The sequence below is a fragment of the Ananas comosus genome, linkage group 6 (genome assembly GCF_001540865.1).
Source record: "Ananas comosus cultivar F153 linkage group 6, ASM154086v1, whole genome shotgun sequence".
NCBI classification, from domain to species: Eukaryota; Viridiplantae; Streptophyta; class Magnoliopsida; order Poales; family Bromeliaceae; genus Ananas; species Ananas comosus.
This window is the reverse complement of record NC_033626.1, coordinates 9,968,575-9,996,128: the sequence shown is the minus strand read 5'-3', so window position 1 is coordinate 9,996,128 and position 27,554 is coordinate 9,968,575. Positions and strand designations below refer to the sequence as shown.

The following is a 27,554-nucleotide window of genomic DNA, read 5'->3' as shown; positions in this document are numbered from 1 at the left end:
CTCTCATATTTTTATTTCCATTTCATTCCATGCAATTTCACTGAGATTCTATAGTTAAATACAGTTGTTAGATTGATCGTACATATACGAATAGAAAGCAAAAAAAAACAAAAAGAAAAGAGAGGAAAAAATTCTACACATTAGATGAGTCAAAAGACTACATAATCTGAGTAGAAAGACATCCAATCAAGCATGACAAGGTAATTGTTATGTTAACCCAACAGGTCATTTTACACACACCAATAATATATTTTAAAAAATAAAAAGCGAACAGATTTTGCCTGGCAATGGAGAGTATCAATCAAAATTCGAAAATTTAAATTTAAAAAAAAAATGCATATAAGTAAATAGATTATTTTGCCAGTTTACATGGCTGATTTAGTTTTAGAAAAAATTATAAAACAAGTCAATATGAGTTCACAACCCCCAACTTAAAAGGTGATGTTGATTTCCACTGTCAATTTAAGGTGTGAAGGAACATACAACAACCTAAAATTATGCAGGTATATGTAATGGTACAAACTTCTCCATAGAGTTACCCAGGAAATAGAAGAAAAAATGAACCAGAAAAAATCCCTTGATTGCAGCAATACGAGCTTCGGCTTTCGACAAAAGAAAAAGTTGATCCTTTTAACTCTATCAGTTGTTTCGCATCTTTTTGAGTTCCAATCACCTTCTACGAAAAGTATACTATCTCTCTCTCTCTCTATCTCTCTCGCTATAGTAGAAGGTTAGATTAAGCACAAGAATAAGATTAATACCAGGCATTATACGGGAACAGATTATTCGCATTTGATAGATCCATATATGTGACGGACAAAGAACAAGGCAGCACGGAAGCCGATGGTCCCGAGCATGAGGAAGAAGCCATAGCAGACGCAGGCCATGTACCCGTAAAAGAAAGAGGTCTGCATGAAACCTGACATGTCCGACCGCGCATAGTAGTAGTACCAACAGTAACCGTATATGAATAAGCCTGTTGATCCACCACAGAGGAATGACCTGCAACAGAGCCAGCACTACAGTTTTAAATCACAATTATAAATCTTTACACATCCGTAAAACACGGCAATGCTGCTACATTGAGGACTCAGATATGGCCCCAAAAAGTTTAATGTCAGAACAAGTTTTTCAAGTGGTAAAATTTTGTAGTACGAGAATTTTCTTTAGTGATGGCAACATGGAAGTTTCAGTCCATTGCGAGGCCCTCGTAATAATGGTTTCTGACGATGGTGCATTCCACCTATGAGGTGATTTGTCATATTCAGAGAAAATGAGTAAGAAACTATAGATATTTTGTGGACTGCAGATATTTTTGCATTTAAACATATCTAGTTCTTCCCATCAACAAATCACCACTATCCTTGAGTAAACAAAAAAGAAATTCTAAACAAAACGTTAACGCAGGCCCACAACGCCCATTTGGTCCAGCTTCTAGAACAGTTGCTCTATTTTAAGATGCCAGACCTAACACAAGCAGAAAGCCCATATCTTCTTCACAGGCAGTTACCTTAGTTTAGCTTTGGGCGTATCAAAAGCAAAAGCTTCAACTTTGAACTTCTGCTTCGGTAGGAGGCTAGTTGAGGGTTTTCAACTAATAGGCTAGTGCCTATCCCGACGCTATATGAAAATAACACTTCTACAAATTATTTTAAGTAAACGGGCGTATATTATGATTATGATGTATATGAAATGTAACAACAATCACAAAGTCTGCATTGATAATATCACAACTATGATACTTAATACTCTTTGCCCTAAGTTTAATTTCTTTTATCAGAAAACTAATAATGACCATTAGGGGGCATTAAACTCAGGTATACAGATAATCATAAAAAAAGAAGTTGACTATATGAAACTAACACTCACTCATAAAATGATAAAATATCAGATTAATTGGGAAAGTCTATGGAACTTCAAGGGTTGAAATATGGCTGGCATAAAAGCAGTTGGTTCTTTCTACAAGTAGAGAATCAGAAACACGAGGAGAATGCATCAAAAATCTACATGACAAGGGTTAAAAATAAATACTCCCTAATTTATCAAGAAATTAAAAACACCTATTGAGTATAAATTTGTCCATTGATTGCGTGGCAGCTAGAGCATATAGCCAGTTACAATCTTATAGAAAGCTGTTTCTCTCGAAGATAATGCATTAAGCTCTATCTTGATGCCCGCTTGATTAACTCACCAAAATTGCCATGTCATTCAGAACTAGGAAAAATTAAAGGCAACAAGCTTATTCTCATTGCAATTACCTATGGGACATCTCCAAACTCATATTTGTAGGGATCGCGCTTCCAATACAATTACAATCAAACAGAAGTACCAAATTTCATTCTACTGATTCATGCATTCTGTTTCAACTCTCACAAAAAGCTCAAACTATCAAAAAGTCTTTCTCATCTGTCCTAAAACAGAATTTCAGATGTCCATAGATTTAATCACCTTCCTAGAGAGTAAGTAAATGGGAAACATGTCGAGGAAGCTGTACAACTGTCAAAGATTTTGCAGAGAGAATTTAGGTCATTGACAAGCATGTTTGATATACAAACAAAACTTTATACTTTGAGATTTGCCATTGGAATCTAGTGTTTCAATACCACCTAACCTACTACTACTACCTATCAAACTCCAAGTCATATGGTCTGATTATTTTCTAAAAGACAACAATTTATATTTTGGAATGCGTAAACTGCAAACCTCCAGGGAACATGTCCTAATAATTTACTATTTGTATGTTTGCCTCCATATAGTGGTGTACCATGGTCTATAATAAAAGGCAAAATAACTCATTTAAAGGCTTGAGACACCAGGAAAAAGTTAAGGTAACCAGCCACTAAAACTTAGGGGAAAACATAATAAATGAAACAAAATAACTTATACACCTAAGCTTGATATTTGCAACTGGATTCATGGCTTACCTCCACCACCATTCATGATCTTCAGCAGCAAGCTGAAAATAGGTCAACGCCACCGTAATGAAGGCAGTGACGATGAGGAGAATGATGAAGACTATGAAGAGGATGCTGTATATAGTGTAGATCTTGTGACCCCATACACTGGCAAATATATAGTAAAGCTCGATGTAGATAGCACTAAACGGAAGAAAACCAGCCATCACCATCTGTGGAGCAGTTGTGCGATACCATGGCAGTGGCGGGATCTCTCTAGGATATTTAGTTGTCCGACAAGGTGCTTGAAATTCCACCTTGCTGTTTTTGCCAGCAATCCCGCCCAGAATAAGCAGAGGAGAAGTCACAAGTGCCCAGATGAGGAGAATAACGAGGATGGTGCCAAATGGCAGTGCTGCTGTAGCACTGTATACAATGGCGACAGTGTTGAGAAAGCTGAATGTCAGGAAGAGAGGCCCACAAAACAGAAATCCTGTCAAAAGCAAATTCCTTACCTGCAAAACAACAAGGGTGTTAAGAGAGAGAGGGAGAAAAATAAAGAAACAGTGATACAAGTTGCATGACAAAGAAACAATGTAAGTAATATGTTAGGCCTGGTTTTTAAAATAGACTATCTACTTCTACTTCCAGGAGCAGCATCCCAAGCATTCAGCAAACAAAAATATCCAGAGCTTTTGCTCTGCATAAAAGCAAAAATGAGCTTCTGGACCCCAAAAGCAAAAACTCCAATTTTTTCTTTGTTGCTGCAGCAGAAGACTTTTGAGGAAATTTACTGAACAAATTGACATTTAATTGTTCAAACAATTCACTTCTGTAGAAGCTCCATCTAGGCCAAATGGATCCTAAATCATTAACAGTAGATTTAAGTGGAGTAAGCACGCACCCAATTTGTTCCTTCAAGTTGACAATAGAAATTGGTTGCAACATAACCAGCAATGCCAGATGTAAGTGCATATATTACAACCAACGCAGTAAAAAGAGCTCCTCGGTTGTATGGGTAGAACACGCCAACTAAAGCTAAAAGAAAGATGAAAATTGTGCTGCAATGAAAAAAGGCAATGTAAGAAAGACCAGTGACAACAAAGCATATTTTGAGAAAGCATTCTGTGCCAATATATGCAGAGATCAATATTTCCATATTATATACAGTAAAAAAAAAAGTCCAAGAAGCTTACAGAGCAAATAGCTGAGTGCCAGATCCAATGCAAGCAGCGAAGAGCGATTTGTTCTTCGGATATCTGAAGACATCTCCATGTATATATTTCCATCCAGTCTCTTCTTGATCTTCTGCGGATTCCTCATCGTGAGCGTACCTGTAGCATTATAGGAAAAATGAAGGGAATGTGAATAAAAATTCACCTGTACAAGTAACTAAAAGCATGTGTTGATCAAAAAAAAAAAACATAAAGAAGACAAACAAACAATATAAATTTCACTCAAAGCAGATGACTTCGCCACCAACAAAAGTAGATCTAAAAATATGTGGCAGTTCCAAAAGTCTGCTTCTAAATTAGACATCAAATTTCAAAAGAACAGCACGAAAAAACCTAAGACATTTCTCTCTTACCTAAGTCATTTAGTTATGCTAAATAGGCAGTTACTTCAGGAAAAACAAAATCCTCTCTCTTACATAACAAATCGATTCATATTGCCACAAGATAAGACTAGATGCCATAAATAAGCAGACTCGGCGTTCTTATGTAAGTAATTTAGTAATGTTAAATAGGCAGTTATTTCAGGAAAAACAAAATCCTCTCTCTTACATAATAAATCGACTCATATTGCCACAAGATAAGATTAGATGCCATAAATAAGCAAACTCGGTGTTTGCCTCAAGAGTAATTCAAGCCATCACCCATCACACTATACGAATGGTTCAATGTTCAAGTACCTGAAGCTTAGTAAATTTTTGCGAACATATGAGCGTTGCTGACTGAGATAAAATGTGAAGAATCAAAAGCAGACAAAGTAATTCATCAAGTAATTGTTCCACAGTTATCGCTATAATATTACTGTTGGGACTACTGCATTCCAATACGAGATCAAGATCAATTTTCAGGACAACGAAGAGAATTCTTACTTGACAAAATCATTCTTCAAAACCCGCATGAGAATCGTGGCGAGGAATCCTGTCAGTAACAGAACCGTGACGCATGAGTTTATTATCGAGAACCAATGGACCTCCAAGTGGTGTGGTAGCGAGGAAGACTGCGAGTACTTCTCCATCCTCTTCTCAAAGGGCGTATTCGTCTCCTTCCACTTCACCGAGTACAAGAACTCGACCTCAATATCCTTATCCTCGGTGATATCCTCCAAAGCATTGGGATCAGCGTTGGCGTTGATCTCGATCACCCGATCATTGTTATAGAGGATATCAAAGTGGATATGCTTGAAAAGATAGTACTTATACTCGCTAGGGTCGGTTTTTCCCTCCCTACTGACCTTCCCAAGAAATCCCCATAACGGCAGGTCATCATAGTACATTTGGAAGTAGTAGTCCTTGGTGACCGCACTTCTGAACATGGCTACATCTTCTTTAGTGAGCTTCTTCTTGCATACCAACTTGGAATCGAGGTCCACACGGAAGTCGAGCTTGTAGGGAGCGTCAACAAGGCGGTCTCCGTTTAAGACTTCGCCGAGAGCTTCTGATTTCTCATTCGGATGTTCTGTCAACAAATTTCACTTGATTATAAAACTACAAATAATGAAACATCAAAACAAAATCGAACAAAATAAGGTCCAGAAGCACACCTGGGGAGCAGAATGGGAGATCGAAGTACCGATACGTCTCGCTGCAACAAGCGCAATAATTAGACAAGGAGACTTAATGCCAACTTCGAGATTCAAAGGTATCTCTCTACTAAAGAAATTCTAAAGCAGCAACACAAAATGCTATCGAAATATCTCATTTGCCTGAGTTAAAGCAATATAAACCATCAAAAAGTCTAAAATTTACCACATCTCCTCACCAATCTTAGTCAAAGCTAAAGAAGACAAAATAAGCACCTTAAAACAAAACCCTAATTCAAAATGTTAATCCTTCCTACTTGAACAAACAATAAAAATATCTTTAATCCAACATCAGACCATGAAAAAAAAAAAAAAAAAACTTTCTTTGCAAATTCAAACTACTTCAGAATCAACAAACTTGAACTTTCGAGCACCAGGTCGTCTGTAACTGCCAGGTTTGATGCTTCTACAGCTAAAATTACTGTAAAAATCCCTTTTTAACAAAAGAATCATAACAAAATATTGATTTTTTCGCCAGATCTCCTACAATTACCCCAAATTACAACAACCAAACGAAAACCCCAGATCCGAGGAGCACATCAACAGATCTAGTAAAGGGGGATCTCAAGCACTTGATGCAACCAAAAAATTACCAAAATAAGTGGGAAAAACACTTACCTAGGGTTATGAAAGGGGCCGACCTTGTTGGCGTAGAGGGGAACGGGATCGCCCGCGTTGTAGCGGTGATCCGACGCGTCCGATGCGACTCCGACGATCCCGAAACAGATCCAAAGTGACATCGCCGCCGCTACGAAACGCATCGCGCCCATTTCGCCCTCTCTCGCGCTCTCTCGCCCTCTCTCGCGCTCTTTCTCCTACCTTTTGACGCGAGAGAGCTTTTTTTATATGAATTTTTAGTACGAGCTTGGAGTTTGGTGAGAGCGCAAAAATGGTAGGATATATAAAAATTAAAAATTTAAAAAAAAAAACCTTAATAATAGAATTTTGAGGATGCGTTTTGCTTTGGGTACTCCGAAGTGTACCCACTTACTAGTATTATTTGGTAAATTATTATTTATAAATATTATTAAAAAAAAAAATTGCATTGGTATATTCTTGTCACTTTTCTCCTAAGAGCTACTTTTTAAGGCTTGGAATATAGTTTTCATTTCCCACTTAATTATATTTTACTGTACTGTACTTTAGTATTATTTTTATTTACTATATTATATAATTTTTTTTCAAACACACCATTATATTATTATATTTTAGCAAGATTCAATCTATGTTAGTTAATTCACGAATTATTCGTGAATTATTGAAAATCCAAATTAAACGGTCCATTTACAAATTTTTTTCAAAGATCGAGAATTATTCGCGAATTTTGGGCCAGCCGAAAAATTCGCGAATTATTCGCAAATTATTCCCGAATTATTAAAAATATGAATAAAAAAATATATAATTTTTATATTTAAATATAGATTATCTTATATTTTATATCTTATATTTTATATTTTATACCGAATCCGTTTTTTAAGCCGAATTTTTCAACAAATTTAAAATTTAGAAAATGAATTTTATGCGTATTATATCCGTACCGAATTTTTGCTGAATCCGAATTAACTAACTATGGATTCAATACATCATATATATTAAATCTAATTGTTAATTAATAAAAGGTATGATTGGTTTTACATAATGTAACTTGCTAAACATGTTACCAGTTTAGATTAGTTAACACCACAATATTGGAAAAGGATTAGTATTATATACCAAATTTGTTAGTGCCCTACAAATTTTAATTTTTTTTATTTAATTTGTTCACTTACCAAATTAGAGAGTACCCAATATATTAAGTATCCAACTCAAAAAAAGTATTGAATTTAAATTTAATTTTTGAATTTGGTATTGTAATGTAAAATTTTAATTTTGAAATTTAAATTCAAACTTTTAAATTTTGAATCTAAATTGTACTTTTAACTTTAAAGCTAAATTCTAATTTTTGATTTAAATTGAATTTTTGAATTTGAACTGAAAGTTTTATCTTAAAGTTGTGTTTTATATTTGAAATTTTGAATTTGACTTATAATTAAGTTTCTTATGTTGTTTCCAAATTGAATTTACGGTTTGGATGTAAGTTTGAATTTTAATTATTGTTTTAGCTATTGGAAAAGTTTGTAATGTCCTTAATTGGATAAAACCTTTTTTATGAACCAAAACATTCTGCAAAGATTAAAATACTCTTCAGATAGATAAATGGAGAATGGTACCTATGCTTTAATAGTTGGTCACGACATCTCAATCACTTATTTAGAAAAATAATTGGTCAAGATTTACATGGTGTGTTGAAATATGACTCTTTTATAAATATCTACACTATATTATAAATTTATTTTTATATTTCTAACTTATACTATTTTTTTTCTCACAGATGTTATTAAACTATTTTTTCTTACCGATCTCTATATTACTACTGCTTATACATCTATTGCTTTAGACAAAATCTAATAATTTTATTAAGAAAAATTGTAACATAAATCTCTATAAATAGACTCATTAAAAGTTTCTATCAAGTTGCTTTTTATTTTTTTCTTATTTTATGTATTTTATTATTTTTTCATGTCAAAATAACCTAAATATATATTCTACTACTTTTAACCAATATTTTTAACCGCTTTTATATAAAATTAGAGATTTATTGCTTCTAGTATAGAAATTTTAAAAAAAGAATAATTAAGTGGTACATTTGAAAAAAACTACTAGTATGATATAAGAATTTTTAAAAAAATATGTAAAGTATAACATAATAGAGTGTAATTAAGTCTTTTATTTTTTGTTGCAGCAAAAAATTTAATTTTTTTCTTTTATGAAGTACTCTATATAAAAAATGTTGCCGCTAGAAATAAAGACAGTAGCAAAACAACATTTGTTCTAAACTTATCATCATGCCTCTGGAGTTTTAATACTAAAATAAAAAAATAAAAATAAAATAAAATAAAAAAAACAAATCTTAGACCCATCTTAAGGTTACTGTACTTCATATTACTGTCCAAATTTTGTAAGGAAAAACTTCAAATACCCCTCTTGTGGTTTCTTTTTTTTTTTACTTTAGTACCATGTGGTTTAAAGTGTATCAAGTTAGTACCCTGTGGTTTTACACGTTCTCAGTTTAGTACCTTGTGGTTTAAAGTGTATCAAGTTAGTATTCTGATGTTTCGCACTCTCTCGCTTTAGTACCCCGTGATTCAATATTTTATTAAGAGAAAAATAAAACCACAGGGTACTAACTTAATATAAAAATAAAACCATATGGTACTAACTTGATACAAAAATAAAATCACAGAATACTAACTTGATACACTTTAAACCACAAGGTACTAAAGTGAGAAAGTGCAAAACCACAGGGTACTAACTTGATACACTTTAAACCACAGGGTACTAAAATGAAAAAATGCAAAACCACAATGGGAGTTTTTGAAGTTTTCCCATTTTTTAAAATAACAAAAATTCGCACAAAACATATTTTTTGGGCAAAAAATCAATTATAGAGGATATTATTTGGAACAATGATGAATAATTTATACGATTTTTTGTTACTTTTAAAATTTGAATAATGCTCGCAAATTATCAAAACTCAAAATAGGTAGGTGTTTAGCCTAAATTTTAGAAAGTAATTTTAGAGCCAAAATTTTTTTTTTTTTTTAATAGAGCACTTGGTAGCTCCTTTTTTAAATCCGATTTTAATTTTTAGAATTAATTTTCTAATTTTAGAGATCCAAAGTTAAAAGAAGTTAAAATCTACTTCTTAAAATCCAATTCTAATTTTAAAATCAAATTTTAAGTTTTAAATTTTAAAATTTTAAAAACTATTATTTGTAAACAGCAAAAAAAATTACCAAACAGCTTTACAAAATTATTTTTAAAAATTTATTTTTTTAGACTCCGCTAAATACTCTATAGTTTTTAACCAAAATTATTTATGCAAATCAAAATTAATTCTGCAGAAATTATTTTTCCAGGCGCTAGATCTGATAAAGCTGATTTTGCCATAGTAATGGGAAAACAAGGGGTGCATTTTGGGATATCCCTAGCACTTTGCTTTGTTGAGGGTTCAAGTGGAGCACGAACCAACTCGTTGGTGTTAGGCCGGATACATTTCTGTCTGGATCTGGTCCTGTAGACCGGACAAAATATACACGGAAGTTAGGCGCTAAAATTGTTCGCATGCGCCATTTTCTCTGGTCCCATTTAGGGGTGTAAACGAGCTGAACACGAGCGAGCTAGGGCCGGCTCGTGTTCGGCTCGTTTAAATAAATGAGCCAAACATGAGCCGGCTCGTTAAAGGATCGAGTCAAAAAATTCAGCTCGTGTTCGGCTCGTTAATAAACGAGCCGAACATGAACTGGCTCACGAGCTGGCCAACAAACAATAAGTTAAAAATGATTAGATTGAATATATATAAAAAATAAATTTATAAAATTCTTATTCTTAACTTATCTAATAATTGAAAATTTACATATAAATGAGTCTTTTTATAATTAAGCTCCGCATTTATATTTTTCTTTTGCTAAAAATTAAATAATAAAAATATATATTATATATAAATATATATTATATATATAAATATAATTAAAATAATTATAATAAATTAAAAATATTAATTTCGAGCTGTTATCGAGCCGAACACCGAGCGAACTGACCCCAGCTCATGTTCGGTTCGTTTATTAAATGAGTCGAAAAATTCAGCTCGTGTTCGGCGCTCGTTTACTAACGCAGCGCTTCGATCTCGAGCTCATTTCGAGCCGAACACGAGCTGGCTCGCGAATAGCGAGCTGGATTGCCACCCCTAGTCCCATTTGACCGATTTAGTTGTCTGGTCCATAGACCTGGTCCAGACAAAAACTCCACACTTTGGGTTCGTGGACCGTAAAGTCACTTCACCGTGCTTCGTTCGGAAGTGATATTCCACCTAAATCTTAAATGGAGTAGGGTAATTAGTGTACTCCTATTACAAGTACGTAGGCTTTTGTTTTATTTATAAATTATTTTGAAAAAACTTCAAATACCACCCTCATGATTTCAAATTTTCTCACTTTAGTACTCTGTGATTTAAAGTGTATCAATTTAGTGCGCCGTGATTTTATTTTTATTTTTATTTTTTTAGTATTGATTCCACTAATTTTTTTCGTTAGATCACTGACAAAGTTAAAACTAAAGAGTACTAAAGTAAATATTCGGTAAATCTAGGTGGGGCATTTGAAGTTCTTTTGTATATAATTTAACAAAATATTAACGAAAAAGCTGGCGAAAAGATAAAAATGAAACAACAGGACGCTAATTTGATACACTTTAAACAACATGGTACTAAAGTGAGAAAGTGCGAAACTATAGAAATGGTATTTGAAGTTTATCCAATTATTTTTTATGATTAAACTTTATAATCGACAATCGACATCATTATATATAATTTAAAATATTTGAAATATTTAAAAAATAAATTTGATGGTTTTTTTTAATTTATAATAAAATTCATAAAACGGATATAAAATGAACGGATAAAATCAAACAATCTCTTAAAAATAACAGATGAAGTTTTTAAATTTAAGATCAGAGTTATCAATGTTGATCTATACAGTGAATAAAATTTTCTATCAAAATTCAACCGATTACAATTTTTCTACACAATTGATATGGACGTCCCATACTGACCATTAAATATGTTAATTTTGAGGCTCTTTGATTGTAAAATATATAATATCAAAAAATTATAAAATTTGATCTTTAAAATATTTAAATCTTTAAAATTTTGTTTAAAAGTATTGATCATCAATTCGGAAATTTCAACATGGAAAACTATTTATAAGTACAAATACGATCGTAACACTACAACAAAATATATTTTTACCGACGTTTTTTAGACGACGCTTTATTCAAGCGTCTTTAATACTTGATACATGCCGACGCTATGATTAAGCGTCGCCAATAAACAAGTATCTTGACGACGCTTCCAAAGCGTCGTAAGTAATTAAATTATTTTTTAATTATTTTAATTATGATTTAATTAGCTTATTTTTAAATTTTTCCGTCTGAACTTCATTAATATTAAATTATTACAAGCTCTCAACAAATGTAAATGGCTAACAGGAAGCTAATTTTAGTTAGCTTTTTTAATTTAGAAATAAGATAATTAAAATCCAAGATAATTAAAAAAGTATTTAGATCTTAACACGAGAGAATATTACAAGCTCTCAACAAATATAATAATTAAATTAATATTAAATTATTTTTTAATTATTCCAATTAATTAGCAACCATGAGTGCTCTCACAATGAAGAGGTTCACATGTCTGATCCTCTTCATCAACCCAGCGCCCCAGCTTCATCAATTAACCCACGCCCTCTCTCTCTCTCCACTCCCATGTAAACCCACGCCCTCTCTCTCTCCACTCCCATGTAAACCCACGCACTTCATCAACCCGGAGCTCGATCCTCTTCATCGCACGCCCCAGCTTCATCAACCCGGCGCTCGATCGAGGCGAAAAACTGCGATTTTCCTATTTCGGAGATCGAGTGAGAGCGAACGATCAAGCGAACTAGAGAGAGAGAGAGAGTTCGATTTTTCTATCTGCGTCCAAATGTCGCGAAGCCATTCGAATCGAGGGTGATTCCACAGTGATTCGACGATCTGATAGGTTCAATTTTGCATATGATTTCGCTTGTTTCTCTCGATTCAGTTTCTCAATCTCATTCGATGATTGGGCTCTTTTTTTCCTCAATTTATCGTCCTTTTTTAGGCTTTTTGAGTGCGAAGAACGCCGATCCTGAAGAATCTGGGGATTTTAAGTTAAAATTTGGGAAAAAATTTTAGTGATTTTTTAGTTTGACGGCTCTTGAGTTTCTGCTACTATTTCTTGATCCAAATGAAGTTGTTGCGATCTGTATAATTTATTTTTGCGAAATTAGAGTTAATCCTACTCGCTATGTTGTCCTGTTCAAAGTTTCAAATCGAATTCTCAGCTACGTGGTTCTTCTTTTTTTTTTTCCTTTTAATTCTCCCTAATTTTTCGATGTCCTCCGGAGATCCGATTGATCATTTAGGGCTCCGAAATGTTCTTCATCTCCCTCGCCCTCTCTTCGATCTGTTGCTGCGATCAAATTTCGAAGATCTGAGTGATTTCGAAGTGATTGAGCCGATCGAGTTAAACTGCGATTTTCCTATTTGATCGCGTGGATTTGATCGCACTGCTCCAAAGCTTCCTTAGGTGCGTCGATCATTATATTCTTCAATAATTATGTTTGGATTCATCCCAAGTATTTGTATCTATCTTTTTCGCTATTTGCCTCTGTTGGAAAATTTCATATAATTTTTTGATCTCCTCTTCTTATTTGATCTATATATAGTGTTAGATTGGATATTGTACTTGTAGAGTGTAAATTTTTATTCTATATCTTAATTTTTGCTTGGTTGTGTTGTAGCTGGATTTGTTATTTTCAGCTAGGTATTTAGATTTTTCTGATTGTATCCCAGTTAACATCTCTGTCACAGGTGGTCCTCTTCACAAATCCAAGCTCAATCCCAAACTGCGGCACATCGCTCCTCTTCCTCTGCTGCTTCTTGTGCTTGTTTTCGGCAAAATTAAGCTCCAATTCGGACGACGGATCAAGAGAGATCACCATCGATACTGGTATAATCCCTTACCAGTGTTTTTTAATTGAAGCACCATCCACTATCTTTTTGCAATTCCAGCTAGGCCATGGGAAATAATTTCAGATCTGTGATTATTTGCTTAGAGACCTTGAGAAGATAAGCTTGTTCAGAATGTATATGTTAGCACAACAAAATGTCAACACTCCTTGATAGGTATTTATTAACTTCTTTATTCAGAAGCAGGAACTTACACTGGGCCTCTTTATTCAAACAGAGAGAAAAAAAAAGGGATTCTTATCAACATGTTTTTGAATAGGTTAGACTGCAAATGTTTATGTAGGGCATTAAAGCATGTCAATGAGCTTCTTTTTGACAAAGTAGAAGAAACAGGAGACTCTTTAGTAGATTTCTATGACATGATTATAACGTGAAGGGTTTATGCTAGTCAGAACTGGTGATGGAGTGAGGTATGCCTGTCTCTAGACTTTAACCAAGGTATCTTTAGATAGTGATTATATTACCTGGAGAGATTAAAACCCCGAATATTAATAAAAGAAGGTAAGTATCTCGAAGACTGTTTGTGATGTCCAAACATAGTAACGATTGTTAGTGAATACTGAACACAATAGTAATTTTTTGTCCTGTTTGTTCTCTTGTGCTCTTTCTTGCATTCCTTCGAGGAAGCTAAAGCTTCTTCGTAAGATTCTATTCTTCATTAGTGAGGTCCTTGCTAATTGCTGTTAATCTCCTTTGTGACAGTCACAAGTCAGTTGAATGATATCTTATACTTCCTGTCAATATAATAATGTTGTAACTCTCATATACAATCTCGATTTTCAGAAAAATATAGGAATCTCCGGTTTATGAATAATTTCGAAGTGATCTGTTGAGCCGATCGAGTTAAACTGCGATTCCCTATTTGGTCGCTTGGATTTGATCGCATTGCTTCAAAGCTTCCTTAGGTGCGTTGATCGTTATCTTTTTCAATAATTATGTTTGGATTTATGCCAATTTAAGTATTTTTATCTATTTTTTTGCTATTTGATTGTGCCTCTGTTGGAAAATTTCATAGTTTAGATCTGTTGCTATTATATATATATATAGGAGTACTAGGATATAATTATACATCTTAATTAGTTTTCATAGTTCAGATCAATTAACTGGGAGAGATCCAAGTTCCAGCTGATACGTACTTGAACTTTAGGCTGCTATATTGAAATACTGGAAAACATATGCAGTCCCTGTATATTTGACTAATGGTACCAAATTATCTATCTAGTACATTTAGAAAACTGGCCTGCAGGTTGTTTCAAAATTTCCCCATTATCAGGGCTTTTGCTCCCTACAGTTTAGGTAAAATGGCATTGGAATTACAATTAAGGCTTTTGTGGTTTTTTGTAATTGCATTCCCTTGTTTTCTGTAATCGCATTATTGCTTTGATGGCTAGATGAGATCACATTCATTCTTTAATCCTTAGTTGAGATGATCATCAAGTGGTAATTCAGTGAATAACAACTATTTAACTGGTGCAAAATGTTTGCTCACTCAAAAGTAATAGGTTTTGTGTATGCAAATTTGAAGAATATATACTTTCTAATGGAATAAAAGTTAGATGGATGTCACACTGAATAGGTTTTGTTATTCTTTTACTATAGCTTTATCTTTGAATTGCATATTCATTATGAAATTTACAAGGATAAATTAGTAGATGAGATGGGGTGTTTGAATGATTTTGCAAGGCAAATCTGCGAAAAAGGGGATTAAAGATGGAAGTGCTGATAATATATTTTTAGATTCCTCAAAAGATGCTCATTATGATAAATCCTATAGAACAATAGGAGAGCAACTATAGTGGAGCTCAGCATATATACAAGAAGTGATCCTGTCATAGCAACTAGTGAGAAGTGTGAGCTTATTTAAGTTTTAATAAAAGAAAAACACTTATTCAAGTTGTGGCCCCAAGTGTGTTTACTCTCTCCCAGGATAATTATCCGATAGCAAAAGGTTTTTTTTCTCCTACTTACTCCTACATATGTATATATACAATTAAAAGAAAATTTATCTAATTAAGTGTTCTAAATTCATGATTATTATTTATTAGCTGTTAACGGACGTAGAAATAGGTTGGATTTGGGTTTGAGATTTCGCTATTCGGCTAGGATTCAAATTCAAATACTGGTCTAGAAAATTTTTAAATGATACGGTATTTTTGCCGGAACCCATTTATATTAACAGCTTAAGTTCATAGGTTTGGGCCTAATTGTAAAGTAACTATGACTCTAAGTTGCTAGAGATGCAGCAAAATTATGAGCAGAAATTACAAGGGATGCAAAAGAATTATAAATCACAGTTGGAAGATATGAAGCAGCTATTAGTTCAAATCGCCTCAAAACTGCAATGAGGTAAATGAATTTTTATTGAACAAAGCTAGCATTTGATTAAGTATTCTAAGATTCTTTTCTTTTTAATTGAAGGGGCTCTCAGACAATTTTACCTAGGGCAACGTTCCAACGACGTGAGCATCATCAGGTGCATGCTTACAAACTTCCGTAGAATATGTATGTTAATGTATGTATGTATAAAAGTATGGCTAATTTAGTTTTGATCTGTAAGTAGTTTTGAAAGTGCATTTCCAGGGAGATGTGAGGAGCTTTTAATTTTATCTATTACTTTCTATTTATCTACGAATCTCCTTGTGTGAAGTATTCTTAATTTCACATTCTAGAAATGGAAGCGATTTTTTGGTCCATCTCGACCGGGCAACAAGGGTTTGGAAAATCTACACATGATTTTCTTTCTAACATCTTCTTTGTAGTGTATTGATTGGCCCAACTTTCTGATTTTATGTGTCAATTGTTACTGCATTGATGCTTCAGAAGTTAATTGAGCTTCCATTCTTTTCGTTGAGTGCATTACAATATCTTTGTCTTTTAAAGAAGAATTTAAGAGGTGGGTCCTGAGCAAATACTGTTGAGAGCACATCTTTTATGGAGCTGTGGTCCTAGTCACATGAGAATCTGCCTTTATTTTTAGTTTAATGCAAGTTCAAGTAGGTGCTGCCTAACATTCAGCTTCTGCTTAGAATATTGATAAAGATTATGTTAGCCTTGGTACATCTAATTAATGTCTATTTTTTTTCCCTCCTTTTCGAGAGTAATGATTGTTTGGATAGTGCATATTGAAGCTATTAGTATTATTTTTATTTTTCTGCATGTTCTTGTGAAATTGAGCACAAAAATTTTCCTTAAAACAATATGCAAGCCAACCTTGTTGTTGCACGAAATATTTTTCCTTTTCAATTAGTTCCTCTGTTTTCAGTATTAAGAAACGAACATATCTCATCCGACAGCCCCAATTAAGCAACAAAGTATCTGATTTGTTGTTATTCCCTTCTTCATGCGTTTTAAAGTAAATAGATAATACAAGATTTTCGGTAATGCATGCAGCAGTTAGCATCATTTCAGATTCGTCGGTGTAGCTTCTTCTTAATGGTTCTGAAACTTCTCTGATGTACTATTCCTTAAGCTTGATTATCTAAACCTTGCACTATGAGATTGTTAATAAGCTTTGGGTTTGAGTTTTTGAAAAGAAATTTGATGATCCTACAATTAAAGATATGCGTCTATTTGTATCGTAACCTAACTATCTAGAGCTTTAATCACAAATTCTTTTTTCCTCACATTCTATCTACAACGATAAGATTGGTGAATTGAGTATTTGTACTAACTTTAATTTTTGTTTGCTATTGCAGGATGAATATTGTCTGACATATACTATTTTGGTGGGAATCCTAAAGCAGTTGAGCTCTGCTCATATAACTCTTTTCATCACATTTTGTCTACGGCTACATATACATTACCGGAGGGCATTCGTTTAAACTGAAAACACTATATACGCTATACGATTAATAATTCATTGTGAATAAAAAAGTGATGAAATTTTTGTTTGTTCCTATTATTCCCTGCTTATACAATAGTAGAGAATTTTTGATTTCTTGATTAGGATTAGCATTGTTGATTGAAGTTTATTAATGTTGAAACATTTTAATATTTTTGTTCATTATTACAAAGTTTTCGTATTGACGTGTTTATTTGATATTTCATAATTTACCGGTGCTTTGGAGTGTCGGTATTTGTTTAAATTAACGACTCTTTTAGAGTTGGTAATATGTTGGAATTTTATAATTTACCGATGCTTTGGAGTGTCGGCAATTGTTTAAATTAACGACTCTTTTTAGAGTCGGTAATATGTTGGTATTTCTTAATATACCGACACTTTGGAGTGTCGGCAATTGTTTAAATTAACGACTCTTTTTAGAGTCGGCACTTAACACATTACCGACTCTAAAAAGAGTCGAAAAAAAATTCCCCGACGCTATGTTAAAGCGTCGGTATATATGTCCCGACATGTTTATTTAACGACTCTTTATCCGACGCTTTTAAAAGCGTCGGCGTTATTTTTCCCGACGCTTTAAAGCGTCGCTAATTATAATTTAAAGCGTCCTTAAATGTAAAATTTGTTGTAGTGTAATCACAATGGTATGTGGCCAAACTTATCTAGTAAAACACGAGAGTAAAATTTGGAGGGTCGAAGTTTTGAGTCTAAGATGGGGGTTCGGAAGAACTCGATTTTTTGTACGATTATAAGTGAGAGTTCGAATAATCTTCTGACTTCGAGGTTGAAACAAGCGCTGATGCCAACGATTATTTTTAAAGTCACAAATTCAACCTTTGAAATTCACAAAAATAAATAGACCCAAAACATATGGGTTAGAGTTTGGACGGATTCAATCTGTTTTTTTTTTTTTAATTTATTTGGAGCGAAAGTGTCACGCCCCGGATGTCTTGTTTCTCGGGCACGCCGACAAATCCGTCGTATACAAAGAAATTTTTCCTGTATATGAAGTGACAGCTGTATCTGTAAACATACAATACTACAAACAGTAGTATAAAACTGCTCGAGCAAAGAAAAGCTAAACAAACTGAGCTTCATATACATAGTTCAAAAATCAAAATATAGAGTTACTCGCACTGGCGAATTAAGTACTATGTACATAAGCTCAAAATAAAACAACTACCTGCAGTAGGGTGGCTCTAGCTCTGCTCGGCGGGTAGGGCTCTAACTCGCGACACCCTTGCCTCGATCCTGATCCGCAGAAGGCGCAGCAGCCGAAACCTGTGGCTCTACCAAACAGGGGTAACAACTGGGCGTGAGAACTACTGTAAAAACAAGTAGTCCTTAGTGGGTGCCGCCCAAAACAATATCGGTCCACCCACTAAGTCTACAGTAGGGAGCAAAGGTAGTAGTAAATGCAGGAATGAACTCTACCGCTATGAATCACTACACTATCATGCTCTACGCTAACCAACTGTAGGAAAATATTCAATCTAACCCAATCCAATCGGGACTGTAACATACCCGTCCATGGGACCGTGAACACACCCGTCCCGGTTCAGTTGCAACTATCCAGCTATCTCCACACTAACTGGTCCGTGGAGAGCAAGTCCAACCGGCATGAGCGATACCAACACAAAAGCACAAAACCCGTCTCCGGAGTGGCACTCGTGGGCGCTACCCAACCGAATATGCAGCGTATCTCTGTCGAGCTCAATCAGGCTCTGTCAAGCCAAACTCTAAGTAACCGACTCTAACTGGTCTAATAACCAACAAGTAACGTGCTCTCGGCACAATCTGACGCCAAAACGGCGAACCGGGCCCACCGTCAACCCCAACGGCGCCCAAAAGTTCGAAACAATCCAAACGACCCTATAAAAATCCACTCGGCGTACCAGCACGAGTGTAAATGCATGCTAAACTATCTGGAGTACTCGTCTCGAGGATACTGCGACAGTACAATTTCATAACGGCTTCTAGAGCTAAATCAGGCAATTTACACAAGTGACAGGTCCAAAACGCAGGTTTTCTTCTAATTCCAATTTCAAATCCAACATGTATAAACTACTCAATTTATTACCACATACTCCAAATTCAGATTTGCAATCTATAATAAAATCCATAAATTCGAGCTAAAATATACTATACCAAAATCGAAATTTATACATGTCAACGATTAGAACTTAGAAATCAAAACCGATGTAACCCACCTCGGTCGCTAATCCCTGGCAGCACGGAACTCCCTCGGCTGCGAAACAACCTGCTGGATCGACTGAAAATGTCAAAGTCCTGAAATCAAGCTATCTCCAACTATAAACATCGAAAATCCTCAATTCAGTCCAAAATCCACAGCAGCAGAGTAAAACAGAGTTTCGACCAAGCTAACCTTCACCAAATCCCGCAAGTAAGGGCTTCGTGGATTCTTCTCGAAGTCCTGAATTCAGCGAACCAAGTCTCGTCGAAATCCGATGCTCCAGCGTTGAGTACGAGCTGAATACTAACAGTCGACGATGAATTTCAGCAAAACAGCATCACTTGAGTTCGAAGTAGTAAGAACTTGCCCAAAACAAATGGAAATGCTGAATTACCCACCTCGACAACGCCAAGCACCGATGCGACAGCAAGAACGGCGAAAACCAACGCTCGCCCGGCTCCCTCGCGCTACCCCGACGTCAAAAGTGTGCTCGAACGGTCCCGCGGCACGACGTCAGCGACAAACCTTCCAATCGAGCTTCTTCCTTGCCTTCAACCGGACAGGAGAGTGAGAGGGGAAGAAAGAGCACAAGGAAACCTCTCTCTCTCAGTTCACAGCAACTTTTGTAGAGAGGGAGCTGGTAGAAGATACAAACGAGATGGAGATTTACACAATTACCCTCACACCTACCCTCTTGTACCGGTACACGGGCTCCTGTACCGGTACAAGAGCCAACCGGAGAGCAGATAAGTTGGTGCGCGTTGGTTGTACCGGTACAGCGTGCTGGTTGTACCGGTACAGTAAGCAGAAAAATCTACTGTTTTGCAGATTTCTTCGCTATAAGCTACTCTCGCGCCGCACGGAGTCCGTTTTGCGTCTATTTGACGCCAACGTGACTCGGATTTGTCCCGACACTCTTCAGAGCTGCCGATAAGCCTCCACAACAGAACATCAGGAATCTCACAGAAAGAGAGAGAAAGATAGTTTGGTATCTTAGCTGAGGCTAAATTCCCGACTTTGTAAACTTTAATTTCAAGCCACAGCTTTGAAGTTACGATCCTGCATACCTTCTTTTTTTTTTTTTTTTTTTTTTTTTTTTTTTTTTTTTTTTTTTTTTTTGGCTATTGAAGAAAAAGGCAATAAGCTAGAGTGCTTTTGAAGGTCAGCATGATTCACGATATTTTATACAATTTTAGGAATATAGATTAAAAATTGAGAATTCATATATTTAGTTTGTGACGAGAATCTCACATGGCAGAAATAAGAGTCCGTCCATTATGCTATCAATATCTAGAGGTGGCACTTCAGTTCGCGAGTTAGTTCGTGTTCGACTTAAAATAAGCTCAAGATCGAATTGCTCGTTTAATAAATGATCCGAACATGAGCTCGGGTCAGTCCGCTCGTGTTCAGCTCGATAATAACTCGAATATATATATATATATATATATATATATATATATATATATATATATATATATATATATATATATATATATATATATATATATAATTTTATACTTATATATATAAATAAATAATTGGTTTTTAACTTAACCTAAATATAAAATTCAACTTAATTATAAAAAGATCATTTATATATAAATTTTCAACTATTAGATTAAAGTCAAATAGATAAGATCTCTTAAATTTATTTTCTATACGCTTCATTTATAATTCTTTTAACTTGTTGTTCATGAGCTAGCTCGTGTTCGGCTGGTATTCGACTCGTTAATAAACAGCTGAATATGAATTGAATTTTTTGGTTCAATACTTTAATGAGTCAGCTCGTGTTCGGCTTATTTATTAAACAAGCTGAGCACGAGCCATCCTCAGCTCACTCGTGTTCGGCTCGTTGACACCACTATCAATATCCCCAAGCGCTTGGTGCTACTAAACTTTCTGCCATTAGATTTATCCCTTTGACCTTTTTCATCTGTTAGATTATACTATTTAACCAACCATCCACTCAATCCTAAGGACTACTATCTTCCTAACCGCACGTCCCTTTATCCAAGAGCGAAAAATTTAATAACATCAATAACTTAGTGCTGTTAATAGTATGGTAACCTAATTCGAGATAAATATATAATTTTCATAGCATCTCCTAATTCCACAAAACGTGGAAAATTCAAAACCCGCCTCCTTTCGTGGTAATTTTTTTTTTCATGAAAAATTGATTTTAATGAACTAGAATACATCCTTAATTTGAATTTTGATATTTATTTATTATTATTATATTCTATGTAAAATACATATAACACTAACCCATATTAATAAGGATATTATGATAAACTTATTGATATGCCTTATTTATTTTTATGTTGAACCAAACATTGAGATTGTATCAATATAAGATATCTTAAGGTACTATGTAAGGACTGAGATTTTTACAGTGCAACTAAACTCTCTGTTGACGATGTTTATGTGTGTAATTTAATAACAAAAGCACTCGTCAAGTTTTGGGAGAAATCGAGTTAAAACGGAGAAGTTATAGGATTTCCAAGTTTCACTTAAAGTGAATAGTAACTCGATTTTCCGGAGAAGCCACGGTGTGAAGTTGGCTTCTGACTCGTATCGGACTCCGTTCCTAGCGGTCCAATAGCTCGTTTCGAACCTCTCGACTATACTGGAACCACTGGCGCTGACAGAATCGGATTCTGATGCACGGTTATCGAGAAAAAGGAGTTTTATCAAAAAGAGGGTTTTTGTTCTGTGCTATTCGTGCAGTTTAAAGCTCCTCGTACTCTGTGCATGTGACCTAGAGTTGAGTGAGACGTTTCTAGTACCTACTGGTGGTAGGAGCCAAATTTGGAATTTGAATTTGAATTAAAGGTTTAGCGAGATTACTACATTGGTATTATGTTGTGGTTTCTGAAAATTGAGAGCGGACGGATTTCGTCGTGAATCGGGGTCAAATCGATGAAACGAAATGCAGATTCGTGTCCCGACGTGCTGAACGCAATTGGTACGTCGGAATCGAAAATCCGACTGACGGATCTCCGGAAATTACGAAGTTTCGCTGAGAGGTCGGCGATGGCAAACGGTAATTTCGCAAAAGTCGCGGATATTTTTGTAAACCGTTCGCGTGGAATCGCATCGTGGAGGGGTGTTCCGTGTTTTACACGCGCTGTGAAGACTTAGTAAAAAACTGAGTTGGTGGACTTAGTTGCAAAGTTCACCTTATTATTTATGGTATCTAGGTTTTCTAGCATGAAACCTAACCTAGACCTAAGCCACCCCTAGCCACCTTCCTTGTCACCGCTGACCTGGCCAGCGCATCCCTCGGCTCGCCGCGGACCGTTGCTCGGCCGGGCACCGCGGGCAGCCACTTTCTTCTTCCCTATTCTCCATCTCCCTCTCCAAACCTCTTTCTCTCGGGTTAGAGCCGACCGAGGCTACTTTTCCATCTAGACACCTTGCTCGGCTGTCGCCCGTGTCTTCACGCACCTCCCGACTGATCGCCCGCCCGCCAGCGCCATCGCCGCCGCTGCTGCTTGCTGCCTCCCAGACCGAGCCAGGCCGAGCTGAGTGTGCGGCTTTCATCCTCACTCAGCAGGCCCCTGGGACTACTCCCGCCGTCCTCCTCCCCTCCGGCTCCAGGGGACCCCGCACGCCCCGACCGTCCTCCGGTCGCCGCCGTGGCTCCGCTGCCTTTGGAGCCCGAGGTGAACCGCGCGGGCTCGGGATGTCCAGCGCCGCTGCGGCCGCCTCTCGCCCCGGCCGGCGTGAGCACCGGCTCCGCCTGGCCGCCCGCACCCGTCAATCGCCGGAGACACCGCGGCCGGAGCTCGCCGTCCGCCGGAATGGACCCGTGCTCCCACGGGTTTGGTGCTAGGGCAATCATTGATCGTCGTCGCCGCTCCTTCCGTGCCTGTGACGCGAGCCCCGGCACCTCGGAACCTTATCCGCAACCAACCCCTGGCCGCTGCCGCCGTCGGCGCCGCCGCCACCCGTCCCTGCTAGCTCCGGTAAGCTTAGTTTAGCTTTCCTGCACTGTGATTGCACTTTCCGGTCACTTTCGGGTGAACCGACGACTCCCGACACCCAGGAGGTGAGCACGGTGATCCTGGTTCGTGCCGAACACGATGCTCACCTCTGCGAGGATTAGGGATGCCCGGTTAGCAGGTTTTAGGTAGATCTTCGCGCTGTGCGGGCTTATTCGCTGAACTTCGCGCCGCTCGTGCGCTCCGTACAGTAGCGGAATTGCTCCGAAAGGATGAGCACGGCCTCCGCACATCGAACCTGTAGTAGTGTCTATCGACCGATTGACCTCTGGTTTGCATAGACGGACCATAAAAGCCCGAAAAACACATGAAATAATGTGATTTCTTGGAATCGGATGGGCTTTTATGACAATTTGACTTGTCGTGGCGCTGTTGCAGCATGGGTGAGCTGTGGGTGATCCTCGACTGATTGTCCAAGGCCCAGACCTTTGAGAAGATCGTAATATGTATTTTCGGCGTTGGTCGCAAAATCCCCGACGGAACGCGGTTTGGTTGGGAATATTCCGACATGCTTCGTAGCTATTTGTGTAGTCCGTGAGCCTTGTTGCTGGTCACCATCATCACATTGTGGGTTCGGTGATGATGGTGTAGCGACTTGGGTTCCGGTGTCGAAATAGACACTTCCGGAACCGCGATTCGTACAATCATCCGGTGATAGTTGTGTAGTGTTGTGATCTTGTGTTTACTGCCAAAACATCCAAATTGGAGTGTTTTGGGGCAGCAGGTGACTCGTGACATGAGTCGGTGAGTTTCGGGACACTTAGTGGTCCGACGGCGTCCGGTGTGGTTTTCGGGACTTCCGGCGAGTTAGATAATCGGTAATTGGGAAACGATCTCCGTGGATAGTTGTGGGTTATGCTTTTAGGTGTTTTTTAGTTGTGGGTTAGACACTAACCCAGTGGACCTCCTTAGTCGGTTGACGTCTTTTGCAGTCAGGAGACAGACCGACAGTTGTACAGGTGGGTACTTCGATCCGACGTCGTACAGTGGTGCACCGCTCGTGATATTCTTCTATCCCTGTTCTCTGTTATTACTATGCTAGTGTAGCTTATGAGCCTTTGCACCTCTATCGTCTACATCTTACTCTACTTCGTTGTTTGCAATGATTAGTATCTGTGTAGGAGTAGAGTAGTTTTATACCAAATTTTCTTGTTGCTTCTACTTGCTGTTCTTCATATCTTATATCATGTTTATAGTAGAGGTTCCGTGACCATCTGTGAAATTAGTGACCTAGTCGGTCGATTTCTAGTTCCTGTAATCTGATCTACTCGATCGGTTCCTTGATTCTGTTGTTTCGATGACCCTTGAGGTCGGTATATCCTGAGAGTGGGATTGTCGGCTAGTTGTCGACGGAATGATTATAGTCTTCACAGATCCGTCATCTTGACCTTGTGACCTAGTCTGTCGTTCTGGATTCTTGTCGTTTGATTGACCTTGAGGTCGGGTTACCTGCGGGTAGGAATTGTCGGCTAGTGGCCGACGGCTAGTTCTATATTATATACTCAGTTGACTTATTGATCAGTATCTTCATACTTTTGGTAGGATGTTGAGTTGTTCCATCCCAGTGACTTGATTAGTCAGTACTTGCATACAGTATGAGGATGTAGAGTCGTTCCATCCTATTTGACCTGAGTTGAGTCGTTTCTTGTGCTTCTTTACAGTCGATGACCTATACGGTCGGTGGAGCCCTGTGGGCAGGATTGTCGGCCGGTTGCCGACGGTTGATCATTGAGCATATTGCATTGATTGCCCGATACTCGTCGCATTCACGAACACTGGGCGTCTGATCCACCGCAAGGAGTGTTCTTTTCGAAAAGTGGTTAATGGTGACAACCCGTGAGCCCTAGAGGGGTTATATGCATGTTAGAGCGGCAGTAGTATGTCGGAGGTGTTGCGGTGCGGACCTCCAGGGCATTGGTTGAGGTCTGCGGTGCTGACCAAGAGAGCATTGGTTTCAGATTGGGTACTTTTGGACTTCTTGACGGGTTGACGCATATGTTTATAGCAGCAGTCATTGCATGCAACTTTACAGTTCTTACTTTATAGTTTCTTGCTGCTATAGTAGATGTTCATGTATCCTTTCAGTTTCAGTTACAGTAGCGGTAGCCGTTATTCATCTAGTTCTTACTTCTTTCAGTTTATTGCTACTGTATTCGGTATATCTGCCCTTTACTTACTATTGTGGCTACTATATTTCCACTGACCCTTGTTGTTATTTAGCTCTTCCTGATCCGGTGAGTACTTCCTCGCCTTCATCGGCTTGCGGTACCCATGGGAGGGAGACATGTTTACATGTTTCACCTCCCCACCATTTTTCAGGTATCGCGGGCGATGAGTAGTGGGACGACGTGAGGTACGGATGTACGCGTCGATAGAGCTTTCGACCCAGGTTAATTCGGTTTACTTCTTACCTTCTATTTGCTAGTGAATAGTTTAGTTGGTTTATGTGGTTCAGTGTTAATTTACATTTGAAATGTGGATTCTGGATTTTTGTAAAAAAAAGGTTGTCTACTCGTGGTAGCGTTTTTAAAGAATAAAGTTCCTGTGTAGGGAACAGTTTCAAAAGATTTTCTATGGATTTATACATTGAATGCATATCTGTGATGTGAATGGTGAATGTATGAATGTACGGTAATTTCTATATTCATATATTTGTGGTTGTATCCTGTTTGTACTGTTGTACTTGTGCGACGCCGTGCAAATACAGGGGAGACTCTGTCCGTGTGAAGTGGAATCTTCTGTATTTGTGGCGGGTCTGCATACTCTGGGGTCAGGATTTCAAAAAAAAAAAAAAAAAAAAAAAAAAATTCAGACGCTTTTCCGCTATCTCTTAAACTCAAAGGGACCCGGGCTGTACATACTAACCAAACAAAAATTCCTACAATGTTCGAATTTAATTTTAGAATACTAATTCCTAGTAGTTTAATTCTTATGAACATTTTAAATGCCTTTAAGGTAGTATTTTGTTTAACTTATCCCCAATCTTGGTATTTTGGGAATACTTTTTAAGCCTCCCAGAAATAAGCTTGTTTCTAGGGAGAAACAAGCTTAGGATTTTTTTTAACTAATTAATATTATTGACAATTTATTTATTTTAACTAATGTATTGATCATTATCTATTGATTAATAGTTAAGTAACTTAATTAATTAATATAAATCATTATTTTTATAATTTATTAATTAACTTAGCAACCTTTTATTTTATAATTAATATATTCACTTAACTTTTCACATTATTAATATTTATAGCTAAATAATTAATATTATTAAGTTATTACGAGATTATATTTGGACATTTGTTAACTAAAAGAAATAATTTTAAAATTTATAAGTATCATATTCTCACTATTGTACACTAACAATGCTAAACCAATATTCTCTTTATTCTTCAAAATAGCATAGCCAAAACAAAAATCTCTCTTATTCGTTCTTATTTTAAAAATTATACGTGTATAGGAAACAAATAAGAAACGACTTATTCTCGAACCAAACAATAAGGTTAAAGTTAGTAGGCATATAGTGCTTTTCATTAGTACAACTCCGTTAATTGGAATCTTCAATGTGCCAAAAATGAAAGCTAAGTTGTTCAAAACTGAAATAAAAGCAAACCAAATTATTATTTGAACTAGTCCTTGGTTTTGTGGAAAAATTTAAATAACAAGCAAAAAATTGATTAAAAATAAGAAAAATCAATAAAGATCACTGTGTTGTAAAAATACTTAAAGCTTCGTTTGGTTCAGGTATAAGTAAGAACTAGTTTATACCATGATAGTACAAGTTAAGGTATAAGCGAGAAACTAGACCAATTTTTGTTTGATGAAAATTTGATTGTTTCCGAGAATAGAAGTAACGTTTGCATAAATAGTTAAAATAAGAAGAATAGTTGATAATTATAAATAGAAAATAATGGTATTACCCTCTCATAATATTGATTGAATTTAAATTTTAAATTCAAATTTAAAATTTTAAACTTTTAAATTTAAAATTGAAATTAAAATTAAAATTTTAAACTTCAAATTTTAAATATCAAATTTTAATTAAGATCAAATTAAATTTGAAGATATAAATACAAATTAAAATTTAAACTAAAAATATCAAATTAAATTAAATAAAAAAATAATCAAATTTAAAATTTAAACTTTAAAATTTAGAATTAAATTTAATTTTG

The 27,554-nt window shown here is 36.3% G+C and overlaps 1 protein-coding gene and 1 long non-coding RNA gene across 8 annotated transcripts; one reads left to right on the top strand and one right to left on the bottom strand.

The window, feature by feature from the left end:
* LOC109711671 (transmembrane 9 superfamily member 3-like) lies at positions 322 to 6,589 on the bottom strand. The gene is made up of 7 exons (XM_020234820.1): positions 6,324 to 6,589; positions 5,667 to 5,707; positions 4,996 to 5,581; positions 4,091 to 4,228; positions 3,799 to 3,955; positions 2,925 to 3,409; positions 322 to 1,002 (listed from the first exon to the last, which is right to left on the bottom strand). Exons 1-7 carry the CDS (start codon positions 6,473 to 6,475, stop codon positions 783 to 785), a joined length of 1,779 nt encoding a protein of 592 aa, XP_020090409.1. The 5' UTR covers positions 6,476 to 6,589; the 3' UTR covers positions 322 to 782.
* Positions 11,968 to 17,288, top strand: LOC109711496. Of its 7 annotated transcripts, XR_002216618.1 has the most exons (8): positions 11,969 to 12,336; positions 12,439 to 12,569; positions 12,725 to 12,906; positions 13,191 to 13,329; positions 14,133 to 14,254; positions 15,542 to 15,695; positions 15,768 to 15,822; positions 17,045 to 17,288. It is a non-coding gene; the product is annotated as an uncharacterized LOC109711496 (long non-coding RNA). The 7 variants fall into 7 exon arrangements; XR_002216614.1 differs by having other exon boundaries at positions 11,968 to 12,336; positions 12,439 to 12,906; XR_002216620.1 differs by having other exon boundaries at positions 12,439 to 12,906; positions 15,593 to 15,695.